Below are 23,505 nucleotides of genomic sequence, written 5' to 3' on the forward strand. Positions count from 1 at the left end.
AGGAAAGCCTAGGAAACTTTTGGTGGATGGAAACTGAAACGGGCAATTATTCCCCAGACAGCTAGAATTTGGAAATGGTTTAACAACTGTTATTAATACTTTCCTGTTGAAAAAACACCTAGAGGTCTTGATCAATAACCATAAATAAGACCAGGTAAAGGCCAGAGAATTGGTTAGTTAGAATATCTTACTAGAGGTCTCATTGCATGTATATAAAAAAAAAAACTGAATAGAAATGAAATTTAAATATATTCCCGTACTGTAAACTATAAGAATAAAAGTCACTTAGGGGCTTATTTATCACGCCCTTCAGCACCATAAATCGTACGGATACAGCTGCTTCCGCATAATGTAAATGAGAAGAAATCTAACAGATTTCAAATGAGCAGGAGATGAATCTGATATCTCCTGTGTTTGCCAAAAACATTGCAGCGTAATGCCACTCCCGTATAATATTTCTGGGTATGGGGGGGGGGGGGGGGCACATGCAATAGCCATCACACTGAAAGCTAAGGAAACATTTGGTTTTTGGAGCTTGATAGATTGCACTAACTCCATCAGAAGATGACGTTTGCCCATTTTGCATTATGGGAGCAGCTCGGCCAGATGCACATCACAGCTTCTTCACATCGCACGTTCGTGAGTGCCCCTTAGTAAAATGCCCCCCACAAAATGTACTACAAATCGCCACGATATGCTGCATTAATGTATTTTTGTTTTCAGGAGGCAGCCCCTCATATTGGTAAATTTGGGTGCTTAGAGCACAAGAGATGGTATGAGAACGCTCCTTTTATGCGGATGTTGTTCACAGGAGGATTTACGATAACTACAATGTTACATGTATTAATTTTTCATTTCTTTATTTCTTTCCCCCCCCCCTCCCAATCAGGTATTACTACAACAAGAGGATTCTTCACAAAACCAAAGGCAAACGCTTCACCTACAAGTTTAACTTCAACAAACTGGTCTTGGTGAACTATCCTTTTATAGACATGGGTGTGTCAGGTAAGGCCGCTAAATCTAAAGGGGATTATTATGTATAAACAGAATAATCTGCAGTGAAACTACTAACATTTTACACCACATCTTATGAAAGGCTGCTTAAAGTGCAAAAAAATTCTATTTTCTACTTCAGGGTCCATAGGGTATCCACAGGATACCTTGGGGTATAGGTGTGACGTCAGTCGCAGGGCACCAAAGAGTTAAGCTTTCAGCCTCCCAGGATGCACTAGGTCCCCCTCCTATACCCCGCCCCCGGGCCAAGGCACCTCAGTTTAGTTTGGTGCCCGGCCGGAGTCGGGTGCACCTGTTGGAGTGGGGGCTAGAAGAGCCCCTGAAGCTTTTTCTTCATGCAGCTGTGGCTGCACATCTGGATGAACAGCATGGACAGTCAGTCCTGACGTCCATGCTGTCTTCCCTACACCCCGCCGGTACCAGAACGCCGGTACTGATCCGGGGATGCTGGTGGGCGTCTGGGGTCACAGCTAGCGGTGACCCCAGATGCTCCGGACCATGGCCGGATTCAAGGGGGACAGAGGTAAGCAGCGGGGTCCCGCGGTGGGTCCCCGCTGATCACATGGTCCTAAGTCCCCAGGCAGGGGGCTCCCTGGGGACTGGCTGCAGCGTGGAGCCAGGCGACCAACCTGCGCTTCCACTACCCCCTGGGACAGCGGACCGCAGCAGAGCGGTAGCGCTGCGGCGTCCCAGGGGTTAAATGCATGCCAGGGGAGCGCGCCTTCCCTGTCTCACAGCCGGCGCCTCCCCCGCTGCACACAGCCCTCTCTGCATGCTGCCGACTGGTCCTGTGGCAGCGCTCCTCCCCCAGGCCAGCCTCCTCTCTGCTCCTCGGCGGCCATCTTCTCCAGAACGCATGGTGAACGCTGCTGGAAGCGCTGGACGGAAGCATCGTGGTCTGGGTCCCCCCGCATACCTCTCCTCCGCTGTGGTCAGGTCTGTGTATGCAGCGCTGTGTCCTACCAGGCCCTGTGTCTGTGTAGTTGAGTGATCAGCGCTGTTAGTGCAGGAATTGTTATTTTTCTGCATTGTATGTGACTGTGCTAGCGCTGCTGCCTGTAATCTTTTCTTCTCTAAACTGTCAGCTTTATTACTGTCCCTGTTCTTTCTGCTAAAGCCCTTGCGGTGCGGTGCTGCAGGGTGGTCTCTCGCCTATTTAATACTTAATTGGTGAGAGAGGTCACATACGTGGTGCCATCATGTCTGAAAGTGATTTTCCCCTCCGGCTACAGTGTACCACGTGCAAAGTACCGTTAGCGGAGGGGGAGGGTAGCGCGGAGGGCCTTTGCCGGCAGTGTTTGTCCATGGCGCGGCCTATTACGGTTACAGCACCGGTACAGGAGCCGCCCTGGGCTTGTTTCGCTCAGGCGTTAACAGCTTTAGTGGGCCAGTTAGCTCCGCAGCCCGCGTTTACTCCGATGGGTTTGTCCCAGCAGTCTGTGGTGTCGTCACCCATGCAGGGGTTCCCACGACAATTGGTGGTACCCCACAGTATCCCTATTTCCCCGCTCCCGGGTTCTCAGGAGCCAGCGTGGGTTAACTCCCTGACGAGTTCTGTACAGCACTTGTCGGATGTGTTGCAAGGGGAGTCTGTGATGCGGTCTCATAAAAGGCCGGTGGCGTCTCTGTCCGCTCCTTATGAGGATGACGAAAGGACGTCTGATGATGGGGAGATTCTAGATCCTTACGATCAGGAACCTCTCCATACTAAGGACGCTGATGCTAAGTCCAAAGTATATATTCCTGGACTTATTCGGGCGGTCCGCACAGCCTTGGTGATTGAGGACGAAGTTCCCCCAGCGGCTAAATCTAAGTATGCCTTTTTCAAAGATGTGAAGGGCGATGCCACAGTCTTTCCTCTTTCGGGTCAGTTGGTGGACCATTTAGAGGAGGCGTGGAAACAACCTGGCAAAAGATACCAGCCGCAGAGACGCCTGGCGGTGGCTTATCCATTCGCGGATAATTATTTTGCGAAGTGGGAATCCCCTCCACAGGTGGATTCTCACGTGACCCGTCTTGTCCGTAGTGCCACATTGCCGATGCCATCCATGTCCTCCCTTAAGGATGCTACGGACCGCAAGGTAGAAATCTGCCTGAAGTCCGCTTATTCCCTTGCAGGGGGGGCAGCACGGCCGGCTATGGCCATTTGCTGGGTTGCCAGAGCGATGGAGCGCTGGGCGGATTCATTAGAGGCTTCTTTTGAATCCGACTGTCCGGCCGATCAGGCGGAGTTGATTGGCAATCTCCGTGATTCGGCCACCTACATCAACGAGGCGGCTCTAGACATTAGTACTCTGGTGTCTAGAATTTTTTCAGCAGCGGTAGCTGCTCGTCGCACCTTGTGGCTGCGATCCTGGAAGGCGGACGCAGATTCCAAGAAAGGTCTGGAAGCGTTGCCGTTTACCGGAGAAGTTCTCTTCGGTCCGGATCTGGATAAGATTGTGGCCACGCTGGCGGCAGCCAAATCTGCCTGTCTCCCGTCGGCCGCTGCTCCTTCTGGTTCGGGACCATCGTCCTTTCGGTCATCTAGGGCCCAGGGCAGGCCCAAACCACAGTCGTTTCCTCGACAGGCTGGCCCTAAGAAATCGGTCAAGCCCCGGAAGCAGGCATGGAGTACCAGATGTCCGGCCCCCAAGCCAGATGACAAGCCTGCGGCCTGACGGTCCGGGCCTCCCTTTGGGGGATCCCAGGGTGGGAGGCCGCCTGCTACAGTTCGCCCAGTGTTGGTCGACCACTACGACAGACACTTGGGTTCTGGAGGTGGTTTCCCACGGATACGCCCTCTCCTTCCGGCACAGACCCCCGGCTCGCTTCTTCACCACGGGTCTCCCATCAGACCGGAACAAGGCTACGGAGCTGCGGAAGGTATTGCACACTATGCTCCAGGCTGGAGTTATAGTGCCTGTTCCATTCTCCCAGAGGGGCCAGGGTTTCTATTCAAATCTATTTTTGGTACAGAAACCCAATGGGTCATATCGTCCGATTCTCAACCTCAAAGCACTCAACAAGTCTTTGCGGGTCCCGAAGTTTCGGATGGAGACCCTACGGTCCATCATTCTGGCGCTGGAACCTGGGGACTACTTGGTGTCATTGGACATACAGGACGCTTACCTGCATGTCCCTATTCTTTTGCGCCATCAACAGTTCCTCAGGTTTGCAATCCGCAGCGACCACTTCCAGTTTCGGGCGTTACCTTTTGGCCTGGCAACAGCACCACGTGTTTTCACCAAGGTGATGGCGGTCATGGCGGCTTCTCTGCGGCTGCAGGGAGTCCGCATGTTACCGTATTTGGACGACCTGTTATTGGTGGCAGGATCTCCAGAGCTCCTGTTACGCCACTTGGACCTGACCATTGCACTGCTGCAACGGCACGGCTGGCTAATCAACTGGCAGAAGTCCACTCTAATCCCGTCTCGGAGGATTCTGCATCTTGGAGCCTTATTGGACTCGGGACAGCAAAGGATCTTCGTGACGGAGGACAAGATCTCTGCTTTACAGTCAAGGGTGCGCAGTTGCCTGCACAGCTGCCGGGTGTCCTTACACTCGGCGATGAGGTTACTGGGCTCCATGGTGTCGGTGTTCGACATGGTGGAATACGCCCAGTTTCACTCCAGACCTCTGCAGCACCTGATCCTGTCCAAGTGGAACGGGCTGACTCTGAAGTCCCAGACGATTGTGCTCACCCAGGAGGTTCGCCTGTCCCTTACGTGGTGGTTACAGACGACCCACCTCAACAAGGGACGTCCGTTCTGGGTTCCAAATTGGGTCCTGTTGACAACGGACGCCAGTCTTCGGGGCTGGGGAGCAGTTTCGGGTCCACACTTGTTCCAGGGCAGGTGGACGCCGACAGAAGCGGAGCTTCCAATAAATATCTTGGAACTCCGTGCGGTCTTCAATGCTCTCCAGCAGGCACAGCGGTTTCTCCAGGGTCGCCCGGTGCAGGTCCAGTCGGACAACGCTACCACCGTGGCCTACATAAACAGGCAAGGAGGAACTCGCAGTCGGGCGGCTCTCGTAGAGGTCTCTCGGATCCTGGTTTGGGCGGAGCGCAATCTTCCGGCCATATCAGCGGTCTTCATCCCGGGAGTGCTCAATTGGGAGGCGGACTTTCTAAGTCGCCAGGACGTTCATCCGGGGGAATGGTCCCTGCACCCGGACGTTTTTCAACTACTGGTGGACAGGTGGGGTCTTCCAGAAATCGACCTCATGGCGTCCCGGCACAACAACAAGTTGCCGGTGTACGGGTCTCGCACAAGAGACGAAGGGGCGTCTCTGGTGGATGCTCTGTCCGTCCGGTGGACGTTCCGGTTCGCATACCTGTTCCCTCCGGTCTCCCTTCTTCCACGGGTAATCCGGAAATTCAAACAGGAAGGAGGGACGCTCCTGTTGATAGCTCCCGCGTGGCCCAGACGGCACTGGTTCTCAGACCTTCAGGGTCTGTCCGTGGACAGTCCTCTGCGGTTGCCGCTACGACCAGACCTTCTGTCTCAGGGTCCTTGCCCGGACCTGACTCGGCTGTCTTTGACGGCGTGGCTGTTGAGACGGCCATGCTGAGGTCCCGGGGGTTTTCCAGCTCTGTGGTGCGTACCATGTTACGAGCTCGGAAACCGTCTTCCGCGAGGATATACCATCGCGTGTGGCATACGTTCTTCCAGTGGTGTCGACCGAGAGGTTATGCACCGCGGGAGTTTCGTCTGTCTCGGTTTCTCGCCTTCCTGCAAGCGGGACTAGATCATGGGCTTCGCCTTGCTTCTTTGAAGGTACAGGTTTCGGCCCTATCTGTCTGGTTTCACCGTAGGATTGCTACAATCCCGGATGTGCGCACCTTTATGCAGGGTGTTCTCCGCATTCAGCCGCCCTTTGTTCCACCTGTGGCGCCTTGGGATTTGGCTGTGGTCCTGAGGGCTCTCCAAGGACCGCCGTTTGAACCACTGGGCTCAGTGGATCTTAAATGGCTAACAGCTAAGACTGTTTTCCTTCTGGCCATTGCTTCGGCCAGACGTGTTTCTGAGTTAGGGGCTCTTTCTTGTAGACCCCCTTTCTTGGTTTTTTATGGGAACAGGGCAGTACTCCGCACTCGGCCCGAGTTTCTTCCCAAAGTTGTTTCCCAGTTTCATGTTAACGAGGAAATAGTTGTTCCGGCCTTTAACTCACCGGGTCTTTCCGTGGGTGAGGCCTCTTTGGATGTTGTGCGGGCCTTAAGGACTTATGTTGACCGCACTTCTTCGTTTAGGAAGTCGGACGCTTTGTTTGTCCTCTATGGCTTCCGTAAAAAGGGTTGGCCTGCTTCAAAGCAAACTTTGGCAGCCTGGATCCGTATGGCTATTTCTGAAGCTTATCTTCATGAAGGCCTACCGGTCCCTCCTTCTCTGAAGGCTCATTCCACTAGGTCTGTGGGTCCTTCGTGGGCAGCTCGACGTGGTGCCTCGGCAGTTCAGATCTGCAAGGCTGCTACGTGGTCTTCTGTCCATACCTTCGTGAGGTACTACAGGTTTGACACCTTCGCCTCTCAGGATGCTTCCTTCGGGCGGCGGATTCTCCTTTCTGCACAGGAGCGTCCCCACCCTTAAAGGATACTGCTTTGGGACATCCCCAAGGTATCCTGTGGATACCCTATGGACCCTGAAGTAGAAAATATGAGATATGGTAAGAACTTACCCTTGTTATCTCTATTTCTACGAAGTCCATAGGGTTCCACAGGACTCCCGCCCTGTCGCACCTGTGCTGCAGATGGGCTTTGCTCTGGTCACCGGTTTTCCGTCTCCCTCTGGTGAGAATGTGATTCTTGTATGTGTCCAGATCTTTGTTCTCTCTCTTCCTTCTCCTCCTCCGGCCTATGGCTTGGTAACTAACTGAGGTGCCTTGGCCCGGGGGCGGGGTATAGGAGGGGGACCTAGTGCATCCTGGGAGGCTGAAAGCTTAACTCTTTGGTGCCCTGCGACTGACGTCACACCTATACCCCAAGGTATCCTGTGGAACCCTATGGACTTCGTAGAAATAGAGATAACAAGGGTAAGTTCTTACCATATCTCATATTTTTTTTTATTATTTATTATTTTCTGCTTTCGTTGTTTTGCTTTTACCACTAGGGGGCGGCAGCAGTATGAAGTTCAAAGTGCAACAATCCAAAAGATAATTTATGTATTTAGAAATAGACTATAGACTATGCCATAAATATATAAATTTATTGCTAGCCCTTTTGGGTTGGTAGAAATGTGACGCTAACATTAATGTACATTCATCAACTTCGCTGCTTAAATTTCTTTTTAATTCCTGTAAGAGATATATCTGCAGATGATGGCCGTTCATACACTGAACGGCCATCATCTGCTTGTGCCCTGGGTCCCGGGGGGGCGGGCCCAGTGGGTGGGTCGGAGGCAGGTCCCGGCCTCTGTCCTCGGGGCTGCCGCTGTGTGTATGGGCGGTTTGCCAACTGCCCGTACACACCTGCCGATGGACAGATATGTCTGCAGACATATCTGTCGATCGGCTGTGCAGCACAGCCAATGCGATATGTCGGTGAATGATGACGTTCACCGACATATCGCGGGTACATGCAGCAGATACATAGGCCGATCAATTGATCAGCCAATATATCTGTCAGTGTGTACCCACCTTCATATGTACATTTTTTTGTTCTTAATCTATAGTTTAGAGATTTATTTTAATGTCACTAACCAGATGATTTTTTTTTTTTCTCACCCCCACCTTTTTTTTTTTTTTCTGCCATTTATAGGGGGGCCTGTACCTCAGAGTGCTCCGCCTGTCCCATCAGGTGGTACACACTTTCGTTTTCCACCCTGCACCCCATCCGATGTCTTGTCTCCCAGTGAGGAATTGCGTTCACCAACTCTGTTCTCATCTGTGGCACGACGCCTAGCACGTGGTTCAGTCAGCGACTGCAGCGATGGAACTTCGGCTAACTCTGAAGTAGAAGAAAGCTTGAGCGAGGAGCAGCACAGAAGAGGCCCTGGGCCTGACATCCCAGCATTCAGGGGGCCACCCCTCCCTCGACTCTCCCATGAGGGCATTTTTAGAGTCTACCCGCGTCCACGGGTGCCAGAACCCCTTAGCCCGTTCACAGTGTCGCCCATGGGTGCACCCACTGGCCTCCTGCCTCCACAGCTTTCTCCTGCCTTACCTATGACTCCCACTCACATGAACTACACCCCCTCACCCACTTTGAGCCCCATGTACCCAGGTGGTAGTCATTTTTCATTCAACCCTGAAGACATGAAGCGCTACCTTCAGGCGCACACGCAGAGCGTGTATAATTACCATCTTAGCCCACGGGCATTCCTGCACTACCCCAGTATTGTGGTGCCTCAACCACAGCGTCCAGAAAAGCCTCTACATTTGCCTCCTGATGAGCCTCCCTTCAAATTTAAACTCCAGCCTCCTCCACTTGGCAAAAAGCAGCGGGACCGACCCTTGGCTCCAGGTTCATCTACCTCCTCCTCTTCTGGGGTTCCGCAAATTAAAGTGGAGCCTATCTCCGATGCTGAGGAGGATGAGGAGGAACTGATGGTGGAGGTGACAGATATAAGTGAAGAGGAGGAAGAAGACGAGGAGGTGTTCAAGGCACCCACAGCACCAGAGCAAAAAGCCCCTCCACCAATGCTACAAAGCAGAGAAGAGGAGGCTGGCAACGCGGGTAGCGAAAGCGGGCGTTGTATTCCTCTTAAGTTGCGCTTCAAGCGGCGCTGGAGTGAGGACCAACGCCTGGAAGCAGAGGGAGGAGGAGAGGAGACTGACAAAAAGGTGCGGAGCAACCAGGAGGAGCCAAAGCTTCCCCCACATCCTGGTGGTGCTCCTTGCAGGCGGGTGAGTACTGACCTGCAGAGAGCCACCGAGGAACTTTCACTGGAAAGCAGGGATTCCTAATGGAACTCTCACTGGGCCCACAAAGCATGGCCTAGTCCACAATATGCAGATTGATCACCTTTGTGGGATCATGTTCCAGCGGAATTTATTCCCCCTACAATCCAAAAAAAAAAGAGCTTTTTAGTTTCTTTAAAATGAAAGACGTTTTTACAATCCCATATTTTATTTTATAATTTCTCCGGGGAGACTTTAAAAGAAAAAAAAAAAAAAAATTACCGGATTTGCTGTAGAAAGGCTTTTATTTTTAACATAATTAAATTGCTTTAAATGATATCATTTATTAAGTGGCCATTTTAACCTCGCTCCGTTTCGTACATATGTAAATATTGACCCCTGACACCTTCGCATGGCATGTTATTGGAACAATGTACACGCCATCCATCGATCCTATCCAATTTTTTATTTTTATTTTGGCAAGTGAGAGTACTAAGAAAACATTGTCATCCCCTCCCTCTCTTGCCCAGGTCCTGCCCTTGCCAGCCTAAGACTGGTGCATTCTCAGGTTTTGGGGCGCAACACCCCCTTATTTTACCCTGGGCATATGTGCTAACCAGAATATCTGCTTTTGCACCTTTCTACTTGGATGATTGAATTTAACCATTTCACGTAGGACCCTTTTTACTGCCTTGAAATTGCCCTGTCCCATTGTGAAACCGTTAATCGGAAATCCGATTGATATCCATTTGTTGCTGCCTTACTAGTGTCGGGGCTTATATGATGAAATGTAAAAGTAAACAACATAAGAACCCCCCTCCTTTTTCTGGATTTTCAAAATTGTAATGCTAATGTCCCCCTTCTGTTAGGCTGAATTCTGGTGGTGTATCCTAGTTCAGTATACTTTTTCTTGTTTTTGAAAAGACTCAATGTTTGTTTTTGTTTTTTTAATTATGTATCTCCTCCTTTTGAAAGTAAAAAATATATATGTATACATATAATATACAGGTCCTTCCATGGCTTTTTCTGCAGAATGTTGGAATTTATGAATGAGATGTGACCTACCTTTAACCCCCTACCCGGGGCGTCTTTTGCCGCAAAAGTGATGTTCTGCATCCACGTATAATGTATGCTTATAATTCGGATTTTCTCCTCCCATCCTTTTTTTTTTTTTTGGGGGGGGGGGGGGGGGACTTCTGGCATCTAAGATGTGGTAACCTAGCTTATGTAGTGTTTGTTCGCCTTGGAGTTACAATCAGACCTACACAAATGTGCCTTATTGAGATGATGTGAGCTGCATCACTAATAGTCTTAATTACACATATGCCCCAAACCATAGCCCTATGCAGAAATATTAGACTCTACGCCACTTACCAAGGGTTGTGTGGGTTTATTTAATTTTTTTTAGTGGGTGGGGGGCAGAGTCTGGTAAATTTAAAAAAAAAAATTCTCTTTTTATCAAAGGCTTTCTGAGAAGGCTATCAAGTTTCTGGCAACGAGGGGTTAACAAACGTCCTTTTTGCTCATAGATCTAGGAGCAGATTTACTAAATCTTCCAAAAACCAATCCGATTCCAGTTATCATTTTCTACAGTGTCATAGATGATGGCTAGGATTGGATTGGTTGTCATGGTTGGTTTTTTTTTTTTTGGTTTTTTTTTGTTTTTCTATTGTAACTCTCCCCCTTATTTCTAGGAGTGTACCAAATTATATGGAGTCTGATTGGTACACATCCATATTTTTATAGGACGTCATGTAACCTCATCAGTTTTAAGGATGAGTCTCAGTTTGAAGGGTAAAGGAAAATACAGCAAATGTACCATTTCCTAATACAGGAAAAAAATGTTAAATATTAAAGTTTTCTATAAGTTAACGTGACGTTTGATCATCCTATGGGCTGCAGCTGTTCTGTGACTCAAGTTCTTGGAACTCTAAGGGGTCCACAATTAATGTTCAGTTATAAAACTTAAAAACAAATTTTATATCTATATAAAAGCATTCAGTTTGTGTTCCGGTAATAACTAAAACCTCTTACATGAATCCTGTCACACGTAAGAAACATTTCATGATATCTGTACTCTTGATGGAACAAAGACTTGATTAACTCTATTCCTGCCAAGAGCCTCTTACACCAGCTTCTCCGCTAATCCTCAGGACTTTGTGCCCCTTCGTAAACCTAATTTTTGTGTGAGACGAGGGGTTTAAACACTTTCACTGTCAGCTTGGTGTCTAGAAACCCCCCCCTCTGTGTTGAATTGCCAGAAGCTGGCGGAAAGGGGCAGTTCTTAACTAGTCGGCAGTGTTGGTGGGCACATGAGCAGGGCGGGGTTGGTCTTGCTCTGGGACAGGTAGACTTGTCCGGTTTAACCTCAATATGTATATTCAAGGAAAAAAAATTCTAAATCAAAATAAAATGGTTCCCCTGTATACACACAGAATGTAAATATATTTAGCAGAAGTCTGTTCACACTTAAGAATGTATATCTTAAAATAATAAAAAAGTTGAAATTTAATCTCTGAGCTGCAAGTTTTTCTTTTCGTTATAAGGCTTTCGTCATAAATGTCGCATGGAAGAATGACATGGTTCGCTATACTATCTGGTGGCGGTTGTATCATGCATTGATGCGTTCTTTTTGCTTGAGGTTAAGGGCTATATTCACAAAGCAAGCGGGTTGGAGCTGAGAATTTAAAGCGGCACTCGCATTCAGTGTAAAGCCCGTTGAGCTTTACACTGAGTGTTAGTGCCACTTTAAATTCTCAGCTCCAGCCACATGGTGACAAAAGAAAAAATATAAATGTTGCCCCAAGTCATTAAAAGTTGTAGGAAATGGTGTAACACGTCTAGGTACCGGTGTTGTGTTAAATGCCAGTGACGACTCATGCAGGTTGTGTTTGAGTGTAATTATGCATTGCAAGGTGGCAGCGGGAGCATTGCAGTGCAGGACACTGCAAACATTCCTCTCCGCAAAGCGCTAACGCTAGCCGGTTTGTTAAGCGTTTTTCCACTGGCATCAAAGTGCATGCTTCTATCGCTAGTAAAGGGAAGACAGAGCCCTTCTCACGTGAGTTGAATTTTTCATTTCGGAATTCTCATTTTCCACATGACATGGGCAAATTCACTTCTTGAATTAAATGATTAATATAATATCAAGAAAAAATATATTTTCCGTTAAATAGAAATGATACGACAATTTAATATAATTAGCTTTGCACGGCTTTTCTAGTACATAATTAAGCCAGATCAGAGATACTTTGTAAAAAAAAAAAAAAAAAAAGTATATATTGCTAAAAACAAAAAATTATGCTAAAGGCCGCTACACACTAGACGATGTCGTCTAGTGTGCCCGACCTAGTCAGTGACTGGACCCGGCGGGGTAGCCGGCAGCAACTGAGCAATAGTGGGGGCCATGCACCCTGCAGCTTGGCCCCCGCTAACTATCTCAACGGAGGATGTCGAGTGGGAGCGCACATCGGCGATATAGCGGGGTACACACTGAACAACCATCATCTGGCCGAGGGTCTGCCTCGGCTGTGCAGCACAGCAGACGTGATAGGTCTGTGAACAACGTTGTTCAGACATTGGCCGACGCACACAAGATTATATTGGCTGATCAATTTATCGGACAGTATATCTGCCAGTGTGTACCCAGCATAACATTGTGGTGATTGGGGGCAATTTTGAAAAATGATCCACAGGTAAATAAATTAGAACTACAAGAATCAGAATGTTGCGATGTTATATTTACACAATATAAACAAGCTTCTGATTGGCTGCTAATAGAGCCAATAGGGAATACAGTTCAACTAATGAACGACACTGTGCGAACATACATATTGGACAACCTCTGTGTCTTTCAAGTTGCTGTGTTGGGCAGTGCAAGTATGTTTATAAACCTACAGCAGATATGCGTTTGAATAGAAGTTATTTTACATGGGCTCGGCACTATTATCTGCTGTCTTGACTGACTGCCTTCTCCCTTTTACAAACCCCAAAGGAAATCTGTCATTTAAAAATCTATAATGGAGAATAAAGGCTGAGGAATATGGCGGAGTGCTTTCTAAAGCCACCTAAAAGCACGATTTGAGTCATGGCAGCATGGTCAACTTCTCTTTCTAGCTGCGGTGAAGTTGTGTAATGCTGGGGTTTTTAGGTCCACAAAAGCGCTGCAGGTTTTGTTATTCTGCGTTACAGGTACTTGCGGGTAAGCTTCCATTGCAGACGGAGCAGGGAGGACACAGCAGCTTGTATCGCAGTGTCCATTTTAGTACTGTCTGAGCCGGGCTGGAATTGGGTCACCATCCACTGAGAGGTCGTCACCTTCCATTATATAAAAGGCCAGTTCTGTCTGAATCCACTTTACTGTGTATTTTGCAGCACGGATTCCATCCATGCCGACCTCTTATAACCCAGCCCTCTCCTCACAGAGACTGCTCCCAATCCCCCGACTGCCTTTCCCATGAGCCATGGGGCTTATGCAACAATTGCAGCATGTGCTGCTATCAGCAGGGCCTCTGGGGAGAAACTAGGTTCTTACTATCACAACAGAGAAAGTAGGGGGGGGGGGGGGGGCAGCAGTACGGTGCCAGCCTCCATTAACCTGTTCACTGGCCGAGCCTGCAAATGGATGTGTTACTGGTGCTTTACAAAACGGTCCCCTCTGTGGAATCTGATCATCTGTGTGGGGATAATTATTCAGTGCTTGCTGTGTAGTGTTACTGGTCAGATGGGCTCTAAACAATCCTGTTTAATACTAGCCCACATGATCTATAGTGTGCACTGTACAAATACATCTTACAGGATGCCCTGGTTGGCCATTTTTAGGTATATGTTCAATGTGAAACATATACAGCCTATATAAAGTTGTTATCAATAATTGAACGGCTGTTTTCTGTGGGTTTTTTTTTTTTTTTCTTTTCATTCAAAAGTGTATGAATATTGCCATATTTATGTGCAAGTTCACATTTCCAGCCTTGGATCAATGTAAAAACTTAGCAGTGATACTTAAAACAGTACAACATAACCAAAAAAAAAAAAAAAAGTAATTTGAGCAAATGTAATGTCCCTGTACATGGCCTGGTATGTCCAGCTATGTAGGAACTAAAAACTATTATAAAACACCATTGCTACATGAGAAAGCAATGTATTGCAGCCTCCTTATGTGTGTCATGGTCCTGTAGCTATCTGGAACTGTGTGCGTGGAATTGATGGGCATTATTTTAGAGGTAGGAGCATACACCTGAATGACTGTGCGACGCAACGATATAACAATGTATTGCATCACCGTACACACTACACGATCTGTCGTTAGACAGTGCAATATATTGTAGCATGCTTCATGTAACAGCGCCATGTCACCTGGGGAATCGTCCTATTGAACATGCAGAGCAGCCAATGAATGATGGGTGAAGACGCCTGATTCTGTGTACACCCTATATATGCTAAGGTCGTGCAAATCAGTTGAAAGTACCAAGATTGCACAATATATAGTATAGTGTGTACCCAACTTTAGTGAGGCCTCATCAGTGGTCGAGTAATGAGTACTTCTGAAATGTCCTAGGTGCGGTTTGACTGTGGCAGCTGTAACTTGGTGTGAGGGCCAGAGTCTCGCCTCTTTCGTTGCTGCTGTAAGTACAGGTACGGTAATATCTGGCAGAGATCTGACTACTGGATTTTCAGGCTAGCGGCTGTGTTGTCCTTTGAACAAGAACCGCTTTGAACAGTGATCCATGGATATATAAATAAATCTAGGTATTGGCAATATGTTCACAATCTCATGCCTGGTATTGCCCATAACATTTATTGTACGTTATCTCAAAATAATACTATAGTGTGCAGGTTAGAGCTATCTCTACAATCAAAGTTCAGCCTATCATTCCAGGTTACCTGGCGCACACCCAGTCATGTTACTCACTGGGAATTTGGTGCAGATGGGTCATGACTCCTACCCAGGGGCAGATTGGGAACTTAAAGTGGCCCTGGAAAATTCCCCAAAAGTGGCCGAAGGTGTGTGGCCAAAAAGGGGCGTGGTTTTGTGGCAAGGGGCGTGGCTATGTGCTTCCAAGCAAGCATGCATTGTGAGTATTTTCTTACCGATATGATTGCTTTGCAATGGGGAGCCTCTGAAGAAATTGATCCTTTCTGGACAGGCAGCGTCTTGAGTCGGTATTCACTACTCATGCAGGAAATCACATGGGGGCAGATGTATGAAGCTCTGGAAAGTGATAAAGTGCAGAGTGATAAACGACCGACCAATCAGCTCACAACTGTGATGTTACAGGCTGTTTTTGAAAAATGACACTTTCCACAGCTTCATACATCTTCCCCATTGTCTGGAAGCCGCCTGTTTGTGTAGGAATAAAGCCATCATGTAGCGGCTATAAAGTCAATATTCATTAAAGGAAGGGAAGGGGTACCATGAGATGCTGGAGGACTGGAAGGTGAGTATGGAGAAAGACAGGGAGCTGTGCGAGAGAAAGGAGAAAGACCGGGAGCAGTGTGAGAGAGGGAGCAGTGTGAGAAAGATGGAGTAGTATGAGCACCTCGTTACCTCACTGCGAGACGGGTGAGACATTCTCACGTACTAGCCAAACTCTGTTTGGATCAGCTGAGCACGGCATCTAGATCCAGCACTGCAGCTGATCGATCACGGGGACATAGCGCCCCAGGGAGCAGCCCCCTTTATACAGTGCCCCCAGGTAGCTGCTGACAGGCAGCAGCACACAATAAGTGGGCGGGACTTTGGCAATTGGGCCTGCGGGTGATCGCCCTTATCGCTGCCCCCCCCCCCATTGGATCTGCTGCTGCTGAGGCCGCTGTCACCCGCAGCCCCATTGCCCATCCCAGGCCACTGCTGCAGCTAGCCAGATTGTCTCCGCTCTGCCCTCTCCCCAGGCTGTGAAATTAAACTTGACACTTCACAGCCTGGGGAGGAAAGAGTGGAGAGGAGACGATCAGGCTAACAGATTGCCTGCGCGGCCCCCCACTTCCGCCGCAGCTTACCTCCCTTGAATCCTCCACGGCGTGTGACGCCGACAGTATGTTGGGTGGGGTTTAAATAGGCTGCCGCGCTGGCATCTCTTCTCGCGCGAGAGTGGCTAAGCCTTAGGCAGGGACCGCCAGACAAAGCTGACAGGCAGCTGGGTGCCTGTGAGAGCCCAGCGTGGGTGACATAAATAAGGGGGTGAGGCCTCACAGAAAAGCGGCCCCACAACCATGCGGCCCACCGGGATTCTTCCTGTAAAAAATACCTGCCAATCTGCTCCTACCCACCTAAACTAAGCTCTTCTTAGCTACTGCACATTGGGACTGGTACCGGTACCTGTAATACAAACCACTGTGTAATTGGGGTTTATTATGCCACCACAACAATAAGGGCAAATGTCTTCTGCAAGCAGTTCTGTTACACACACACACACACACACACACACACACACACACACTTATCTGGTCTGTCATTCTAGTGCCAATATGGAGGTGAACAGTGATTTCTGTACTTCCTGGCTTGTTTTCGGAGCAATGCCCTGATAACTGTTTATACTACCTACCATGACCTATTATAGAGCATATTTGTCTGATCACCTCAACTGTACATGGACAGAGCCAAAAGATGGGTGTTTCACTATTGAAGTGTATAGAATGGTCCATCTGCTACAATTGTGATCATTTTAAAATGACAAGGCCCAAATATGTTAGCAAGCACCATGATCACCCTAATGTTTTCACATTACAAAGCCCCCCCCTAGGCCACAATGGACAATGGTTGGTGCCAGCGCCGTCAGATCAAATGGGCAAATGTTTTCCGTGACCAGAATTCTAATCCGGCAGTTGTAATGTTACCCCTCTCCCAGCCCCCCCCCCCCCCCCCACCCCCAAGTAGATTCCAAATTAAGTGGTCTGATGTCCCCAAACATGTTGAAGCTAATTTAATATGGAACATTTAGAAGAAAAATATTACTTCTGATAAAGCAATCAATTGCTTCTTCAATACTTCTTCACCAGGTATAGGCACCCTTATAGAACTAGAAGGCTCAGCATGCTGTGTAAACTGAAGCCTATAAGGATATTCTCCTAGTGTCTGCAATCGTTGGAGTGCCAAAGGCTCCCTTCATCTAGCTATGTTTTACTGATCATTTGGGGCTCATACACACACCCCTTTTATGGTTATACCTGCTTACTTTTCCATACATTGGTCATGAGAGAAGCAGATTTCAGCTCTGATAGGATGAGGTGACTGGATGATGTTATTGGTATCATAAAGACTAATTCTTCACCATACGCACCCTTGCCCACTCAGTAGTGGTGGCAGTTGGCTGGTGCTTGATCTAATCTGTACTGGCACAGCACGCCCCTGCCCATCCAGCTGGCTGGTAAGTGTGCTTCCTGAAGATTTTACCGCTCTACCCTGAGTCCTGGAATTTTCACCCTAGTCTTGGAGACATTCATTCAGTAGAGGTAACTGGGTAAATTACACATTAATTTTATTTTCTTAATCATATTAGACATTTTTAGAAGACAACAGTTATGTAAACATGCACTCAAGCTTTGTGCTTCCAGTGGTGTTTCATCGCTCATAGATGAAAAAGGTGAAGATAACTCACAGACAAGCACTGACATGTGCATAGGATTGAAATCATATGTGTTTTCTCTCAAGACATGACAGCTTCCAATGAAGCATAGTAATAATGTGTCTGCAGGTGGCTCCTGTCCAGTCATTCATCAACTGCTGCACATATCTGGAATTTCAACAGAGACATTTTAAAGATCACATAAGAACTATTGTGATCTGAGAGAAAACGCTGCTCTTGGCAATTGGGGGGCTACTGTGGAGTTGAAGGACCATTTTTTTTTTTTATTGTAAAAAATGGCAAATTTAAAATGTGTGTGAAATAATTGCAATTCTATATATAAGCAGGATTGGACATACCTCATGATTTGTACAGCTTTGCAATGGTATTATATGAGAGGTTTATGTCAAAGCCAGTATATGTGCTTGGTTTAGACCAGTAGATGACAATGGGAGCGATTTTTAATTCAGTGCTATGGCAAGCAGTTCCCGGAGCTATTCAATTGACCACACTGTTAAGTCCAACTAGAACCACTTAAGTTGGAGAACCCCGGTTACCGCATCTTAAACTGGGTGTTTAGTCGCGCAAACCAGAATTCTCTGACTAAAGTTTTGGCTGCGAGGCTGTCCTAAGCTGGAAAACAGCATGGTTGCTGTGACTTAAGGCAGATTTCTGCTGGCATCTCAGAAGGGTGTTAGAAGAAATCTGTAGTCTGACTAAACAGCGCGGTTAATTGAATAGCTCTGGGGCCTCCTTCCTGGGGCTAGTCAACATTGTGCTGAATTGAATCGCCCACCAGTGTTAGTAGATGCTACAGTCACCTTACACAATATAATACTGTAAGTGATACACAGAATAGTAGTTGCTCAAATCAATTTATTGGTCTGTCACAGGTGCACGTAAGGGAGAGGTTAATCTAGACTAGAAGAAAAAACTAAGGGCCTGATTCAGACCCACTCGCAAGCGGCTTGCAAGTGGGTCGATGTTGTGCACTGCACATGCGCACGACGGAGGGAGCTCCGTCGTGCGCATGCGCCAGACGCGACAAGCGAAGGACTTTCCTTCGCTCGTTGTGTCTGATCAAAGGGGGCGTGCTGTCGATGTTGATTGACAGCACGCCCCCTTTGGTGGGCGTGCCGGGGGCGTGCCTCCCTGACGGGGGCGTTCCCAAGGGAACGCCTACCGTCAGAAGCCGGCCCACTGACATCACTAGTGATGTCAGTGGGAGTGATTTTGGCTCTGATAGAGCCAAAATCACTCCGGGCCTTGCGGTTGAAAAACTCAACCGCAGGCTCCGGCTCGCAGTGGCGATGGTCGCGATGGTCAAGACCATCGCGGCCATCAACCTGCACGCTCGTATAGGCTGTGGGTGGTGACCCACAGCTATACGAGCGTCCAGGAGGACGCTCCATAATTATGGAGGGCGGCCCTCATTCAGAGCGTGCGGCTCTGAATGAGGGCCTAAATTTCCCCAGCACACTGCAATGAGCCAGTGAAAGAGACATACATCTACGTGATAATAGTAATGCAGAGATCTCTGTGCCACACATTTGCAAACATGGTAAGCCATCACCCTCTGCAAGGCGCCTTTGCTCTAGTGGTCCCATGCTACATAATAATAGCACCTTCCTTTTGTTTTTTCCTTTAAAGAGATGAAAGTTAGATAAAGCATGCTTTTAAGCAGTTAACATGCCTGCATTAATAATTGAAGTGGGCTTGTCACTTTACAGGCTAAACTGCTGTCCATGCTAATGTAGCCCATCCATTCACTAGGAACGAGGCTCTCATTATGTCAGGCCTCAGGATCATTAGGCAGTGCCTCAGTTTTGCTGTTGGTCCCTAGCAGACTTAGGGCCTGATTCACTACGGATTGCAATATTGTGTATGCATACGATAGTATTGCGATCGCAAAGCGAACCCAGCCCAACATAAGGACGCCCACTTTACCTTACGCACATCCGTAATGTTTAGCAGAATAGCGAAAGCATCGGTACACTTGAGCACCATCGCAGCCTCACGCACAGTTGTGCAAGTCATGATCTTACTCAGAAATTGCGAACAGCCACGCATGCTATGAGGCCTCACACTGCGTATGGCATCGCAGTGGATAATTTATGCATGCCCTTGCAACGGTGTGCGAACGCACTGGCAGACCTGCGTTTCCCCGTCCACACCCCTTCCCCCCTGTCACCACCCACATACGGTGCTTCCTGTCAATCACTCTGTGAGGGATCTGCAATCGCAGTCCCGAACGCAATAGCTTGTTCGTGCACTGCGATGCATGCGCAGAATGCACCAATAGGCTGATTGCGTACATATTAGCAACTGCAATCTTTGCTGAATCAGGCCCTTATACCCCTTTCAGACTAGCAGCAAAATCCGGATTACTTTTATTTTAATCGCGCAGCATCCCAGGATTTTGCTCAGTCTGAAAGGGTCCTCATAATAGGCTGCAAACTGGTTCAGCCAATAATACATAACTCAGCTGTGTGTAGGTTACAGGTCAACTCGATAAGGGAACTGAACATTTTTTTTTATTTTAAATGAATGTTCCCTAAATGGTAAAAATACACACTCTTGCTCCTCTCCCCTCTCTCTCTCGTCATCGGAGCAGTGGCCGCACTGCTTGACAGCCCAGGTTCGCTTAAAATTTGCTTGCAGCCCCATAGGACTCTGGACAAAATTCAGCAAATTCGGGCTCAGAGCAGGCCGTGAAGGGTGCGAGGTGCCAGTCTGTTGCCAGTATTTTAACGCCATTGCAATGGCAACTCGCGTCCTTCGTCTGGAATAGGATTGACCCCATAAAGTATATTTTTCCAGTGGAATTCTTAACACAAACTTAATCCCCAAACATCAAGTGACTTATCTCCTATCTTCTAGGCCTGCATCTGAAAAACAGGGAAACTGGTTGGCAGCAGGGGTTGGTGGTACTGTGAGACACTGCATGGGTGACTATAGGGTCACGCAATAAATTTGGCCATAGAGGGCATAAAAAAAATACAACCTGGCCAAATGCCCTTCTATTTATTTGAATTTTGCCTCCTGCCCTGACAATTATTCCTCTTTCCAACCAGTCTGAGTTTCTTCCAGCACACCATTGCAATAGTCACCTCGAAGGTCTATTTTCCATTTTTTAATTTACGCCCTTGGCTGCTAAACAATATTTAATGGAGCCTTTGTATTACTAAAAGAAAAATGAGAATTGAACAAAATTCCACAGAAAATAATGTGTCAGCATTACTAGATAACTATAGATGGAGACTGAGAATTACTAATTGGGGGTTTAACCAGCAACTAATTCGCCGGAGCAATTCAATTAGTGTCAGGAATGGACTGGGTCTGTAGGTTAGCCCTGACAGTCTGCCCTGTGTGTGCGCCTTAGGTGCGGGCGCTCAAGAAGGGGGTGTGCTGCGAGTCACAGGAGCCTGGCCTCGCGGCACGTCCCCGTCTCTTCCAGCCCATCAGTGCTGTGGTGGCCCTTCCCTTTCCCTTATAACCTGTATCCGGCAACGTGGTGTTTAGTGCGGGGGCACTTCCGCCCTCCTTGAGCCGGCCACGAGGCCATTGGTTCTTCTGGCAGTCAGCTCATGGAGGTGCGAGGTAAAGTTCCACGGGAAAACCACAAAATCGGTTGATTCCGCAGTCTATGCAGTATCAGTGGGTTTCCGCGCCTGAATACCGTTTTTTTTTGGCGCGGAAAAAAGGCTATTTAATTGAATAGCCTTTCCCCATGCAGCTGGGATTTTGTCGGTAATTAGTCATGGGGGGGAAACCCTGCGGATAATTGAACTGCTTGGACAAAGCAAGGAAAATCCAGCTGTTGTGGAACTACAACTCCCAAAATGCTCTGCTGCCATTTACAAAAGCCACAGGTGGTCAGCATATGCAGATTAGGCTGTTTGCATCAATGCATCTCTTTCTAAGAAGAGAGTGCTACGTTTGAAGGGAGGCCGCCATTTTCCCGGAGACCAAAATCACGCGTAAACCATGTATAAAAACGTTCACAAAATGGCTCCGTCTGCTAGTGACACACTATTTAAGAACAATTTAAACACATGTAAATAACCGCCCGTGTGCTGAGGCTGACGGGAATTGTAGGTCCCGTCATCTACATAAATCCCAGCCCAATGCTCCCGGAAGAGGAGCGCCGACCATGTATGTTCAGCAAAGGTATCGGGGGAAGCGGCTGTACAGTAAGTGTGGCAGCAATAAAACGTCTCGGGCTGTTGCATGGCTCCGCGGTTGGTTGCGTGGTCCGTTTATAACGGGGTGTGATCTGGAGGCCAGCTCTAACTCTGCTTTGGGTGTAGTAACATGGTGGGCGCAAGCTTCCGGGTGTACGGTGGCACGTGCGGTAGTGAGTGTAGTAAGATGGCCGAAGTATTTCTTTAGCTTTAATGCACATTATTCTTACCTTGAGTGCATGTTTTGAAGTGATGGTTAAAAGTCAAATCAGTAAATGGGCAAGATTGCATTAAACTAAGGGGGGTATTTATCAAAGCTGGGAGAGAGATAAAATTGTAAAATAAAATAAAAATTACCAACCAATCAGCTCTTAAATATCATCTTATAAACATAGTCTGCAAAATGTTAATTGGAAGCTGATTGGTTAGTTCTTTAACTCAGTTTTTTTTTTTTACTCTCCCAGCTTTGATAAATACCCCAATAAAGGTGCATATCCACTACACAAGTGTATAATGATTGTATGATTACAACATTGTAATCGTTCATCATATTGTGCCCACATTGAACAATATGTAATTCAGTGCAGGCACCCTCCCTCATCCCCCAAACATGCACAACCCGTATATGTTGGCCTGCATGTTCAGGCGATGACAGATGCCAGTAACGACCAGCGGGAGTGTGCATCGCTGGCCGTTGCCGGCATACTCACTGCACGATTAATGAACGATACCTATGCCGTAATCGTTCATTTTTATTATGTAGTGGATATGTGCCATAGGGGCAGATTCAACTAGCTGCAGGATTTACCCCTTGGTGAATTGCAGCGCTGGACCTATTCAATTAGTGGGGGCTCCTCGCGCGTGAGTCCCCACAGTTGGACTTGAGATTGCACCTTATGTAGGTGCAAGGTTAAATCTGTGTCAAAACTATCAAATTGGCCTCGCGCGCGAGGGAAAAAAAAATCGATTCCTCAGTTTCCGTGCGTGAGTCCCGTTTTACGGTGCGGGAAAAAGGCTATTTAACTGAATAGCTTTTCTCAGCACCGTGGGAATTTAGGCTGGTAATTAGTTGTGGGGTAAATCTCGCGGCTAATTGGGTCTGCCCTTAAGACTTCTTCAGCTACAGTCACTGTTTTGCGCTTATTTGGCCGCATTTTCTTTATACTCCGTTTCATTTGGCAGCATTTAGGATCTGTTTCCTGTCAATGTTGTACTTATGTAACAGTCCCCTAAAAAAAAAAAAGCATGAAAAAGGTGGTTGGTGGCCAGATCATCCCATAATTGTGCCATCAAAACTCTGTTAAATAAATATTTAACAATCTAGTTGTGGACCCCTCCTCATTATTTTAAGGCGGATATCCACTACCCGACAGTGAAAAGACTGGACGATAATGATATCGTTATTGTTTACTCGTTCACTACACTGCAGGCTGCCCACACTGAATGATATGTCGTTCAGTGCAGGCACAATCAATCATCTGCAAACATGCTGAACCTGACGATATCGTCAGGTTGACAAGCATGTTTGGACAATGATAGATGTCTAAAAGACCAAATTTTCAAACTATGTTCAAATGATTATCGAACGATTTTATAGTTATCGTTCAATTTTATCGTCTAGTGGATACCCACCTTTAGTCGTTCATTTGTCCGTTTCACTGTGATACAAAATGACAATGAAAACCATTATACAATGAAGGTTTTATGATTGCTAAACTACAACTATAATATCTATAAAGGTGGTATTGTGGAGATCAGACTTTTACAAGAAGTGATGCTAGGGAAGGAGTGGGGTATGAGGAGTGATGTTGCTATCTGCTTTTGGTTCATGTTTAATGGAGGGATCACTCATTCTGAGTTCTTAAATCGAAATAAAGCTGGATAAATGTAGTGGAGCACTAATGTAACCAACTGTACAGTCGTCT

The 23,505-nt window shown here is 47.5% G+C and overlaps 1 protein-coding gene across 1 annotated transcript in view; it reads left to right on the top strand.

Annotated features, from left to right (window-relative positions):
• ERF (ETS2 repressor factor) overlaps positions 1–10,016 on the top strand; it is a 45,370-nt gene extending 35,354 nt beyond the window's left edge. The window contains exons 3-4 of the mRNA XM_088453170.1: positions 890–1,005; positions 7,751–10,016. Of these exons, the coding sequence (XP_088309296.1) occupies positions 890–1,005; positions 7,751–8,898 (1,264 nt within the window). The 3' untranslated portion in view covers positions 8,899–10,016. The remainder of the gene's footprint in view (positions 1–889; positions 1,006–7,750) is intronic.
• The last annotated feature ends 13,489 nt before the right edge of the window (positions 10,017–23,505 follow it).

Source organism: Taudactylus pleione, unplaced genomic scaffold (genome assembly GCF_031769625.1).
Source record: "Taudactylus pleione unplaced genomic scaffold, aTauple2 ptg000572l, whole genome shotgun sequence".
Taxonomy (NCBI): domain Eukaryota; kingdom Metazoa; phylum Chordata; class Amphibia; order Anura; family Myobatrachidae; genus Taudactylus; species Taudactylus pleione.